Source organism: Nyctereutes procyonoides, unplaced genomic scaffold (genome assembly GCF_905146905.1).
Source record: "Nyctereutes procyonoides isolate TBG_1078 unplaced genomic scaffold, NYPRO_anot_genome, whole genome shotgun sequence".
NCBI classification, from domain to species: Eukaryota; Metazoa; Chordata; class Mammalia; order Carnivora; family Canidae; genus Nyctereutes; species Nyctereutes procyonoides.
In genome coordinates, this window is record NW_026575131.1 from 19381687 (window position 1) to 19395056 (window position 13370).

Below are 13370 nucleotides of genomic sequence, written 5' to 3' on the forward strand. Positions count from 1 at the left end.
AATAAATAAATAAACAAGTAAATAAATAAATACAATTTAAAAAGCCATTATTCTGATCATCTCTTAGTGATAGGAGTCATTTCTTAAGTGCTTCCAAGTATGAGCTGGTCTGTCAGTAAGACATTGCCAAACCTGATATGCTAATAGGAAAAATTCAAATAGCCAGTGGATTCTGATTTAAAATAGCTCAGTCTTAGAGCACCTGGGTAGCTCAGTGATTGAGCATTTTCTTCAGCTCAGATTGTGATCCCAGGGTCCTGTGATTGAGTCCTGCATGGGGCTCCCTGCAGGGAGCCTATGCCTATGTCTCTGCCTCTCTCTCTCTCTCTCTCTCTCTCTCTCTCTCTGTATCTCTCATGGATAAATAAATAAAATCTTTAAAAATAAAATAAAATAGCTCAATCTTGTCTCTGTTTTGAGCTCTAGTAGCCTGAAATGACACATCTGTCCAGAATAGGAAAACACTGCTACTAGTTTACCATCTCTACCTCTCTCTTTTTTTTTTAACTAGCATGGCATCCAACATGGGGCTTGAACTCACAACCTGACATCAGGACCTGAGCTGAGATCAAAAGTCAGACACTTACCAACTGAACCATCTAGGCATCCCAGTTTGCCTTCTCTTTAAAGGAAAGCTGGAGGAGTAGCCAGAGAAAGTGTTAAATAGTGTTTATTGCCCACCTGCTTGTTACTGGCATCTATATTTTTCTTTATATTGTCATTATGTTTCTCTTTGTTGTTATTGTACAGTCATTTTCCCTGAGGTAAAACATTCATGGTACTTGTCATTTATAATACAGGATACTAATTTTAAATTGCCTTCATGAGTGAACAAGAGATCTTGGTCCCAGAAGCCTTTCTTCCATGCATGGTTATGGTTGGCTTAAGGAAAGACCATGTCAATCTGGAGAATCCCTAACTCTTGGAGAGGCCTGTTAGTACATTGTAATAGTGTAAACAGTTACCGTGGTTACTGTGCAAGGCACCTTCTTTTTTCCTGCTTTTGGACCGGGCAGCAAACTGGTTGAAAATGGTCACTTTCCTCCAGTGCCTTTGAGCAGAAAAAATTTTCTCACATGTGGCTTGAGCAGCTTTTTATACCTCTATGCTATGTGACAGCCCACGACTGGATAAAGCCCTCACAGGAGCCAGGTACTTTGAGTCCCTGAAGGCTTCTGGCCACTGGCCATGTGACAGCTTGGAGAAAGGCCAGTTTTTTTCTCTGCTGATAGCTGTTAGATAAGTGGTTAACAACCTGGGAGAAAGAGCAGTCTGTACAAAAGAGACTAAAAAAACTTGCTGCGCCTCACAAGTCTCCTGGCTGTGTAGCTATTGTAATTGTCTATGGTAATTTAGTGGAAACAAAAGAGACCCAAGTATGACCTTGGGGTAACAATACATATTGTTGGGGAAAGGATGATTTAGATGTACTTACTGTTCTAGATTGTCAGCTGCCAGTAGCCAAGTTATCTTGTACCTTTTTTGTCACATAGCATACTGTGAAAATGGTTTGAATGAGACATAAAGTGAAAACACAGCTTTCCAAGAGCGCACAACTTTCCCTTTCAAAATTGCCTTGCATGTGCTTTTCTAAAATTACCTGATCTAAATACTGCCTCTTGGTTGTTCAGAACTACAATTTAAAGAAAATTTAAATATGAATTAAAATTTTTTAGCATTCTTTGCCAATATTGGAGGGTTGGCTGTGTAGCTGAGTGTGTCTAACTTTGTGTTAAACAAATAAATATTTACTGTGGGGATATCTTGAAAAGAGGAAAGTTCAAAGGGCAAGTAACTGTAATCCCACATGTAAAACAGTGCTGGGCACACATCAGGTGCTCATATACTTTCTCAGTGAATGTAGACACACACGTTAATACCATTTGGGTGTAAATATATTTAAGGGTTTTTTTCCTTTGTGTATTTGTCTTTTTTTTTTTTTAAGGAAGTAGGGGTCAAAAGGTACAAATACAATGTAACCTCTTTATATTTAAAAAACTGATTATTTTTGACATTTCTAATATTATTTTCTTTTATGATAGTGAAGATGTGGATTTGCTTGCGGTGCTTAGCAAAGGGGCAAGCTTACTTGAGGCATGTCTGCTAAAGGAATCTATATAATTTCATTAGGGTAATGGTTGCCTTGGATTTTCATTACGCATACGACCTTATTTCCAAACCCTCCTATTTAGAAAACTGCATTTAGGCCTTCATACCTCATCCTTCTTAACACCTGTCTCCCTAACCCTTGTCACTCTCTGATTCCTCCTGACTTATCTGTTCCTCCCTCCACTTCCCTGCTTGAGCCATCTGCTCCAACCTAATGATCTTTTCCTATGGTTCCCCAACCCACCCCATTTTAAGTCTCCTTTGTGGTCCTTTTCGCACCATCCTTCAAGCCAGCATATCTCCGCTTTCTCTTCACTCAGTTATTTGCTATGAGGTCTTGCTCCAGATCCTGCATTTTCCATTAACTGGCTTACATTAGTAAGGTGTGTGATCTTGAGGGGCAGTATTCTGGGGTGTCACACTATAGAGAGGCTTATGAAAGTTTCAAGTCCACAGTTTTCTTTTTTGTTTGTGGGGGTTATTTTTTGGTGGTTGGGTTTTTTTTTCTTTCTTTCTTTTTTTTAATAAAGATCTATGGTTAACTTTTAAAAGTTGAAATTGGTAGTTATAAAAGTAAACTCCTTCTCCCTGGACGCTGCCCTGAAAAGAGAAAAAGAGAGAGAAACAGAGAGAGAGAGAGATTGACATATGCTTGCCCTGACATTTTCTTCTCTATGCCAATTAAAACTGTTCAAGAAATTCTTACACTTAGTTCTCCCTTGATTTTTTTCACTTGGGATAACGTGGCTAACTTGGTTTTATCATATCACTTCAGTGAGTTTTGATTATTTTTTTGCCTCCTATCATCAAACTCTGCCTTCAACATTGCATACTTTGCAATGAAAATAGGCTTGCTGCGGGGGGTCCACACTAGTCATTTGATCTTGTTAACCTGGGCCACTCTAATATCCACAGTTCTGGCCTTGACTTAACAACGAAATGTAGTTTTAGGCCTTCTAAGTATTGGTTTCCCTTAACCAGTTGAGCAGTGGGGGTTTTTACTGGCATTTTCCCCATCTGCACGTGAAGAAGCTATATAGTTAAATTTTTAAAAAAATGCATGGCCCCTGCTTTGAACTTAATCTTTAACTCCTAAATAATAAAAATGTGCTATAGACAGAATGCACCGAGAACACGTGGGTAGTGTAGTACTGTGGCTAGCTACAAGCCAGTAGGTTTAGAATTGGGATCCTATGAGTATTTTACAACCTTGAACTCCAGGTTCTGCTTCTGTGAAATGAGCAGGGGAGCTCTAGGGAGGATCAGCTGTTTTCTGTCCTCTTCCCTTGGCAGGGTTCAGTAAAGAGCTCTGAAGACTAGGAGGTGAACCCAGGCTTCCTGAAGGGTGAAGTCTTAGGCTAGGCCCTGAAGGCAGGCTAAGATGCATTAGGTGGAGTGGAGAAGAACAGGCACTCTGGGTGTGGGAGCCAGTTACAGAAGACCTTGAAAGCATGTGCTGGGAGGGGACTTGAGGAAAGTAGTGCATAGAGAAGTGTGTCAGAGGGCTAGAAGGAGAGAGTCTGGAATGTGAGGAAGGAGGAAGATCTTATCCATGCATGAGATAATCAGAGTACAGGTGAGGATAGCTGCACCGGGAGTAGGGGAAAAGGACAGCTGTGAGGGGTGTTTCCAGGAAGAATCATCAGGCCTGGTGTATGAGGCCATGGGATGAGAGGAATTAAGAGGGTGTAAGGCAGGTGGTCACTGTGTGATTCATTCATTCATTCAAATAAGTTCTTGTGGGTTTTTTTTTTTTTTTTTGTCCTTGCTCTTTTGAAATGTATTTTTCAGTGTTAATTGTGTTAAAATTTTAGTGGCAGCAATTTTGGCACCTTGAGATGTCGTTATGTAGCTCATGATTCTTTTATCTTGTCTAAAAGTCAAATGGGAAATGTCGACGAAAGCACATCCAATATCTTTAGGAAATCAATATACAGTATTTTATGTTTTGGGACTATGAAGATAAGAATGAAACTGTTAAACTGAAAATGCTGTGTTTTACTGATCAAAGGAAGTGGTTCTACTATAGATTTGGTAATTTGCCTTATAGTCAGTACATTTAAGGGAATGTCATGAAGTTCAGGACACCTAGGGAATTGTTGTTGAGCTGTCAAAGGTTCTTTTTGTAGGCTTTCGTTGGGATTAAAATTAGGTTCATTTAATAATCAGGGGGAAGTAGTTAGATTGAACAAGACTTTAGTACTTGATGGCTTTTTTCCAAGTGATTTTGTCAGCTTATTTTTGAATGAGTGCTATGATATTTTAGTTTTCAGCCTGTGTTTTCTCCAGTCCTTTAAGGTGCAAAAATTTAAGTTAGTACCAGATAATTCCTTAACGAAAAATGTTGACATAAAAAATAAAGAAGTTTAAAAACCAGAATATAATTTTTTGTGGTGTTTTGAAAGCTTGAATTAGAAGAATATTTTATAATTAAAACTGCAATGCATTCAAATATTAGTGAAGAGAACATTCCTCTTTTTTGCTTAATGTACTTAGTTGTGTTTCATAGTGTTTTTTATAGTAACCATAATTAATCAGCTATGGAAATAGAGCATAATGATTACTCATAATTCTTAATGAAAGAAATAAAGAACTTTGGGCTTCATACTACTGATAAAGGAATGTTAAATATTCTAAAGACATGGTTAAGATTCTGAACTATTGTACATTTATTACTTCTCAGTATCTGAATTTCTCAGTTTAAGATAATCAGATATGTTTTTCTTAAGAATGACTTGATTATTAAAAAATTTCCTTTAGGTAAAAGTGCAGTCTTAAAGTGTCTACTGGATGTTCACAAAATTTTTCAGGAAAACGACCCTGCTTATATTCTGAACGATCTCTACATCTCAGACTACTGTGTGTGGATTCAAAAAGCCAAGTAAGTTTCAAGTTACTTATGAATTTTTTTACATGCTTCCATTTCTGAAAGGCCTCCTGATCTGGGAGGAAGCAAGTGAAAAAGCCTGAGAGGTAAGTTGTTATGATAAAGAAACCCCATCTAGCTACTAAACACATTAAAGAACATCAACATGAGGAGCTTGGTGAATTTGCTTTGGAAGGAGGTTATAGATGGTGAAAAGTTAATTTTATTGGGAAGCATGGTTCTAGCCTAGAAAATAGGCATGCACACAGACAGTTGTGAATATTCATTACTGTGCTATTGACTGTCCAATATTAAATGTCAAGTTTCATACTTGGGTACCCCAACTTGTGTCTGCAGATTATTTAGAGGGTGGTGTGTATATGTGTGTGTGCGCGCGTGCGCACGTGCCCATGTGCATGTGGGCACCTGTGCAAACATCATACGACACAGACCTTATGAGCTGTCCCCCCACTGGCTAATCTCTGGCTACAGAATCCATTATTCAAAGTATAAGAAAGACAACCTTCAAAACTTAATAACATGATTCTTGGTAACACATGCATCTGAGGGACCAAACACTCACAAATGGGCTCCTTGCACGTGGTACGGGAGATTATACCGAGAGTGTTTACCATTGCCTCCCCCAGGGAACCATTTGAAGTATAAAAAGGCAGAGAACTTTTATTTTGTGAAGAGAGTCAACAGCTATACCCAAATTATCCATTTCAATAGCAGAAGACGATTAATTAAGAGTACACAAATAGAGTCTTGTGGGAGTGCTTCGTAGGTACTCCAGAAAATGATGGCACAGTATCATTCTTGACTTAGAAGAAAAACAATCATGATGGTTGTCCTGTCGTTGTGATTAGTAAAGGAGTGCTTTATTATACCTTTAGTGCCTGTTTTAAGTGAGCTACTATATAGAATTTATATTTGGCCTTTGTTCTTGGGGAAGCAGTTATATTGCAGAGTGAAATAAGACAAAAAGTTGAGGCTGTACGTGCTGTAAGAAGCTGAGGGTCTGCTCAGCTTAACGCCTACTACCATACAGCAGGTGGCGATGATGTTTGTGGTGGAAATCTCAGTTTCGCCAGATGGAAAATTGCATCTTTAACCCCTGAGGTCATCATGGCACATCATCACTTCATCTCATCCTCCTGCTAATTGAGCTTATCAAGTACCCTGCTGCCATTTCCTGTTGTTTTCATAATAAAATTAAATTGAAATACTCTATTTGTGTGGGCTTAGGTTTTTCTTGTTCCCTTCAGGGTGAGGATTTTATAAACACATAATGAGCATTGAGGTTTGTGTGAGGATCCCATTTCTATGAGCGCCTCTTTTCTCTGTGGCATTCCTTATTAACTGGAGAGAAGATCAGGTTTCATTAAAGTAGAAGGGTGTGTGCCCTCATGTCCATGTGGGGATTAGCACACCTCCTTGTGCTTAAAAAAAATCCTTTTTCGCTTGGTTTTAAGTTGCAGGAAATGAAATTCTTAGGTCCCTAATAATTGTTATAGTAATTTTTTCAAGGAGATATGATGTATTGGGAAGTGAGACAGAAGAGGAAAACCAGCAGGAACTCTTCAGATTACTTTGGAAAAATTTTTTCTACTTTACCAATTTGACCATAACTTTTTTTTCCCTAAATAGGCTGTATTGTTTTTCACTTCGCGTGTTATATTTTAACTCTGGTTGAACCTGGCTATTTTTTCTCTCCCTTGAAATAATACATTTGTTCATTTCCTTGATTTTTATTAAATTTTCTAATTTGATCCTTTATTTTTAAAATACAACAAAATTGAGCCTTCCAATATCATCTTTACTGTGAACTGTCTTGGCTTTAAATTAGTTATACTGTAGTTAATGTTCATGATTTTCATCTTTTACCTTCTGATTTCTTTCTTTTCCATTATAGTGTATCAGTGAAATCTGGCTCTTTATTTTTATGTTTTAAAATAGTTCTGTATTTTCCTTAATCTCTACTTGATGTTTTTGGTGATAATACTAAAGACTATAATCTAAAATATCAGACAAGTGCTAAATTATAATGAGCACAAAAAACAGCATTTCATTTTTATAGACACTCACTTTGGCAAAAAGTTGTTGGAATGTGGGTGGCAAAGTCATTCTTACATTGAATTAATGAAGTTAGGGCAACAGTTAAAACCTAAGTTTTGCTCTATACTGTGTAGTTATTTTTCCTTGTGATATCTGTGTCTTGTAGTACATATTCACAGATTTTCAAAATGGAAGGTTCTGTATGCTTATTCTAAGTTACAGATGACAAATTATTTTTCTGAAAAGGAAAACTCTGCCATCCTTCATCATAAGCTTCATTGGAAATTGCGAGTGTAGTGGTCACTGCAGCACAAGTTCCTTGGGTGGCAGCATGAGGAAGTGATTTGCTTGAGGTCATGTAACCAATAAGAGACAACTGTGTGATAGTCTCAGAGTTTCTGGGTCTCAATTTTATGTTTTCCCAGTTAGGCCACCTAAACAACCAGTTTTCTTTACCCATGGCATGTGGGGGGCGGGGGGGGGGACCAGAAAACAAAAAACAAAAACACCCAAAAGAAAAAAACCCCTCCCTTTAGAGGGTTTTTTCATTAGGAAGAGGAATTAATGACTCACTTGTCTTCCTCCTGGATAATCTAAGAGCACTTGATTTAAGAATTTATGGGCACACCTTATGCCTACCTCATTTTGTAGTAATTTAAGTTTATTTCTTTCCCCCTCTGAAGTTTTAAAATCCCTGTGAACGGGCAGCCCGGGTGGCTCAAGAGGTTTAGCGCCGCTTTCAGCCCAGGGCTGGATCCCAGAGACATGGGATCAAGTCCCACGTCAGGCTCCCTGCATTGAGCCTGCTTCTCCCTCTGCCTGTGTCTCTGCCTCTCTCTCTGTGTGTGTCTCTCATGAATGAATAAATAAATAAAATCTTAAAAAAAAAAAAATCCCTGTGAACAAGCACTTCTCTCGGCCCATCATAATGCCTTAGGAGCACAGTAAGTTTTTGTTAAATTGAATGGTACCTAGTAGAGCCAATTAAAAGAGCACTTTTCATTATTTAAAACAAAACAAAACATAGCACTTTAAAAACTACACATTGTATCTTTTTTCCCCACTCTTACTTATTTTGACATTTTCAGCTACATTTGGTGGATTTTGCCCTTCCCTGATTTTTTTCCTTGTGGGCTGCACTTATCAGTAGCAGGGATAGTTCTGAGCCTCTGAAAGTCTACACCTTTTTGTATAAGTCAGGATAGAAAAGCATGAGCTGTAAAATATATTCGAGTTCTTCCTCTCATTGGCTGTAAGACTTTATTTAGCAAGTCACTTTATCACTTTTATTTAATGCAGCCAGTATTTAATTTAATAATTAAAATTTGTATTTTAATATTTCCTCTAGTTATTTTCCAGAGCATTTTTTTAAACCAGTGAAAGTAATCCTGCACGTATCATTTTGTAACTGTCTTATCCTTATAGTATAGTACCCCATAAATCATTTTCCTTTATAATATAATATCCATAGCATACTCTTTTTAAAAAATAACTAATTTGTTTCTCATTATAAAAGAAGTATATGCCTACTGAAGAAAATTCAATACTTTATGGTTTTAATGCATGGTGTATCTTGAAACATGAGGGATTAAATAGGATATATTTTATTTTTGCTACATAGAAAAAAATTATTTTTTTAAAGATTTTATTTATTTATTCATGAGAGACACAGAGAGAGGCAGAGACACAGGCAGAGGGAGAAGCAGGCTCCTCACAGGGAGCCCAATGGCAGGACTCGTTCCCAGACCTGGGATTATGCCCTGAGCCTAAGGCAGTTGCTCAACCTCAGAGCCACAGGCGTCCCTGGTTCTTTAAAAAAAAATTTTCTTAAATGAAATTAAAATCTAAAATCTTGGCGGTCTTTACTCTGAATTTGAGCTAGTCATGAAAGTGTTAAATCGCACCCTTTCTCTCTAGTATAGTTTTTTTAGGGTAGTTGGTTATGGGGAAAAGAACCAAAATATCTTTGATGTGCTGAGTCATTTAATATTGAACTGATAGTTTACTTTGATTAATACATTTGGTGCATTTATTATTTTCACTGCTTTTTAGCATACTTTGCTCCACCAAATCTTATTTTGTGGCCCTTTGAACACTAATGTGAAAAGTCTGAAGGGAAACCATTCTATCACTGAATAATTCTATCTCATTTGATAAATCCTGCACCTCAGTTATGAGTGAACATAGCCATTTTAGCACTGAAATCTTAAAATTCTAGGAAACTTAGGACCTCATCATTGCTTTATACTGTTCCTGTTGCTTCCTCTGTGTATGTGCTTTGGTGGGGGATAGAGTTATGCATCTGGGAGCAGCATAGATCTCTTCTTTGGGCTCTCTCCTTCTAGGGTTATCTGCCAAAAGACATGAGTTTGGGGGTAACTCAAATGCCAAGATAGAGGATCAGCATTGAGTGTAAAAGGAGAATTATTTATTTCTCCAACCACTAGTTATTGAGTCTCACTATATGCTAGGTATTGAGATTTGCAATGGGGCTACTCAGGTGGACGAGAGACACACCATCTTAAAGCTGATCTTGTAATGAGGAGTACAGATGTGAGGGGGACACAGTGCTGTAGCCTGATGGTGGCTATAGTTGGGAAGCGTGGATGCTGTGGAAGCACTCAGAAAGCCACATGTCTAGCCTTGGGGTAGAGGAAACAACTTCTGGAAGAAACAGTTGAAGCTGAGAGTTGAAAGGTGAGTAAGAGTTGGTGAGTTGCAGATGGGAAAGCAGGGGTAAAGAGTATTTCAGGCAGTAGGGACAGAAGAATATGATTCTTACAAAGAGCTCAGAAGTTCAGAATAGATGGGTCATAGTATAGGGATGGAAGAAAGAAATGAGGCCAAGGAGTTCATGTGGAGCATTGGCCACTTAAAGATGCTTGGACTTTATCCTGGGAAAGTATGGAGCAACTGAAGAGGTTAAGCCATGCAGTACTTGGGTGAACGATGTGATGAGATTCAGATTTGGCGAAGAGCCATCAGGTCCTGTTGTACGCAGTGAATTGAGTGGGGCAGAGCTCAGACTCAACACTGAAAGCCTCGCCAAATTGTGGGTGATGTGGGCAGAAGGCATAGACTGAGCCAGAGGAATGAGCAGGGGAGGAGAGTGAGAAGAGGAAGCATCAAAGATCCAGATTTTGACTTGGCCAATTAACGGGGCCATTGGAGGTGCACTTGCTGAAGTTAAACAAGAGTGGAGAGAAGGTGTAGGTGGAAGAGAAGACAGAAAGGAGGGAAGATGAGTTTTAGAAATGTTGATTTGAGGTCTCTAAGGAATATCCATAAAGAAGTAGTCAGGAACATTTGGTTCACAGCTGGAAAAAATGTGTGGAAGAGAATTTGGACAAAGAAGGGATATAAATTAATAGCAAAACATAAACAGTGGTATCTGGTTGCATAGTTCTGTTCCACATATGAGTATAATAATAATCAGGAATGGATACATTCCAGGCTGCAAAATAGCATCATGCAGAGGAGCAGACGAATAAAACATGTAAGCAACATGATGAACAGATTTCCTGGTTGTAGCTATGATGTGTTGGAAGGGCGAGAACGGATGTGAGGCTTTTTTGCATTTAGATCAGTTTTATCTATCCTTGTAATATCCCTTTATTATTGAATAAGAGAGTTCACAGTTAGTTTGAGGTCATGATGTTTTGCTAAGAGGACCACCTTTGAAATCCCTATTTCTCTATTTGATTATACAGGAGGAACACACTCAGACCTTTATAGTAAGAAATGGGAGCTTTATTAGGAGGCTATAGGTTATCTTCTGGAACCCAGATGCGGGGAGTTTTGCTGGGCCTCATGAGCTCTAGTCCTGGTGCATCAGGCAACTTCCTCTCCAGTGACATATGGTCTCTGATGTTGCTTCTTCCCACAAGGCCCTGCCACTCTTCTCTTTTGATGCACATGGAGAATGGCTAGTCCACAGCTGAATTCACCTATACCTGGTTTCAGGAGAGGGAAACTACGAGTCCCTTGCTTATAATTCCCAGAAGGAAGAATGTGATTGGCCCAACCGTGGGTCAGTGTCTTTTCCTGGTCCAGTTGCTTTGGTCACAGTGGGAATAGGGTGGGGATGCTCTCTAAGGTAGTACACACATGGTGCTGGGGCCCACTCTGTCACCAGTGAGTGGCATTCTCAGAGAAGGGGGCTTGCAGGCGCCTTACGGGAGGACACTGCTGTAATTCCGTGATGCTATTGTGAGCCACAGCTGAGGAAGAACCCTGACACTTTACCATCACCTATGTCACCGATATTCATAATAAAGATATAGCATTGAAGTTGGATTTCAGGACTGTGCTAAATTCAGGCACACCAGATAATAATCAGACACTCTAGGTGGTTTTACATTTGTATTGGAAGTTACTTCTGTGATAAATGATAAAATGTTAAGCGTTACATTAGCTGCTAATGATTAGCATATAGAAATTTCAAGAAACAATTGTGCATAATTTCAAGCAAGTTAAAGCTCTCTTGAATTGAAATCATTCTTGGGTAAGGTGCTTATTCTGGCATGTCAAGTTGTTCTTTGGTTTTACTGTTTATTTTTAATTAAATCCACAAATTCATCCTGGACGGGAGTGGGTTTTATCTCCATAAGAAAAGATTAGTACATGCCAATATTCATTCACTTGTATCCCTTCCGTGGGGTTTCATATAGAAAGGATTTACTTAATGGTTCTTTACCTTATCACCAGTCGTTCAGCAGTGCCCACTGGGGACTGTTGCTCTTCATTAGACTTCTCTTACAAGAAATGTGCCAATAAATCTTAGGATTATGAATGTTCCTACAGATTTCAGACTAAAATGACTCTTTGTAAAGATATGAATGCTCCCTGTAACTATATGTATTGAGAAAACTGGCTAAAGAATTCTTTATCTGAATGTTAAAGTTGTGGGGTGGGGGGAAGTTATTGTTTTTTTGTTTTGTTTTGTTTTTTTGTGGGGTTTTTTGCTTATTATATTTTCTTTATTTGTAATTTTTCTCCTACTGTTTTTTTAAAGGTAAACTTTTTAGAATAGTTTTATATTTCTAAAAAATATTTGAACATGATATAGAGTTCCCAAATAACCCACATGCAGTTCTTCTATGATTAACATCTTACCTTGGTAGCTGTATTTGTCACCATTGATGAACCATTATTGACATATTATTATAAACTAAAGTCCTTAGTTTATTTAGGTTTTCCTAGTTTTTACCTAATGGCTTTTCCTATTCTGGGATACCACATTTTGTTTACAAAGAATTGGAATTCAAAGCAGTAGTGATTATTGCACATTTTGATTATCCAAGAGCTTCAGTGCTTTTGAAAGGTAATGAAATATTGCAGAGATGCTAAGATACCTCAGGAGCTTAATACAAATAAATATTTGAACCTCAAGGACCCAAACTTTGAAAATGATAGGTTTGGCATATTTGAGAATTTTTAGAAATTTGGAAAAAAGTTTAATTCATATCTTATTTGTACTTCTACATGTACTGTAGGCATCGTAATTATGCTATTGTAATGAAAAAATAGAAGTTTGTAAATATTAAATATAGAGTGGGCAAGGCTTTTATATTTTTATATATTTTATATATTTTCTCAAGGTAGAGATTAGAGGAGGAAGTATGCCTGTGAGTTCTTATAAAAAACATGAGAAGTTTCAGAGGTGAAATAGGCAGGCTCTGAACTGGAAAACACACAGCATTTTTTGGTACAAGGAGGCTTGCATGCATCAAGCACATTTTGGAGCCTTGACTGAGTGGCTGTGTTAGGTTTGTCTCTGTCCTTACTCATTTTTGGTCCCAGGTACTTGGCGCCACACTTCTCAAATCCTTGGTTTTGGCTTGCTGGAGCCAGGACTTTTTACAGTGTATAATTAGCTACTGTGTGAGCAAATTGGTATTTTCCTTCACCTCCTTGTTCTGAGGCATACTCACCCATCAGACGTCTTGGGAGGATGCTCGCAGGATCAGGTGAGTTCGGGTAGGCTTGATTTAGTCTGGTCTTGTAAACTAGTATTCTCAGCTTCACGTAGAATTGTCAAAGTGCTTGGATTGTCTTCATGTCTCATTCAGAGAAGAGGCTTACATTGATTAATGTGGCATATGTGTGGTTATCGCACTTGGAAAGTGCTCTGTTTAAGGAGAGCTTTGTCAAGAGCGTCCTTTGAATGGAGTCACAAGAAAGCTTTTTAAAAAAACTGTCAACTTCAAGTACAATTTCCTTTTTCTTCTGCCTATTATGATTGAAACCCAATCCTTGTTATAACATAATTATCTCCACCGAAGCCAGCAGGGAATCGCTGCCTTAATGTAAGGGGTGTGAAGTCCCCTAAATAAAT

The 13370-nt window shown here is 38.2% G+C and overlaps 1 protein-coding gene across 2 annotated transcripts in view; it reads left to right on the forward strand.

The window, feature by feature from the left end:
• Positions 1-13370, forward strand: part of SHQ1 (SHQ1, H/ACA ribonucleoprotein assembly factor) — a 100996-nt gene that overhangs the window by 51857 nt on the left and 35769 nt on the right. For both annotated transcript variants that reach the window (XM_055344272.1, XM_055344274.1), the window contains one exon: positions 4870-4990. In XM_055344272.1, coding sequence (XP_055200247.1) covers positions 4870-4990 — 121 coding nt within the window. The remainder of the gene's footprint in view (positions 1-4869; positions 4991-13370) is intronic.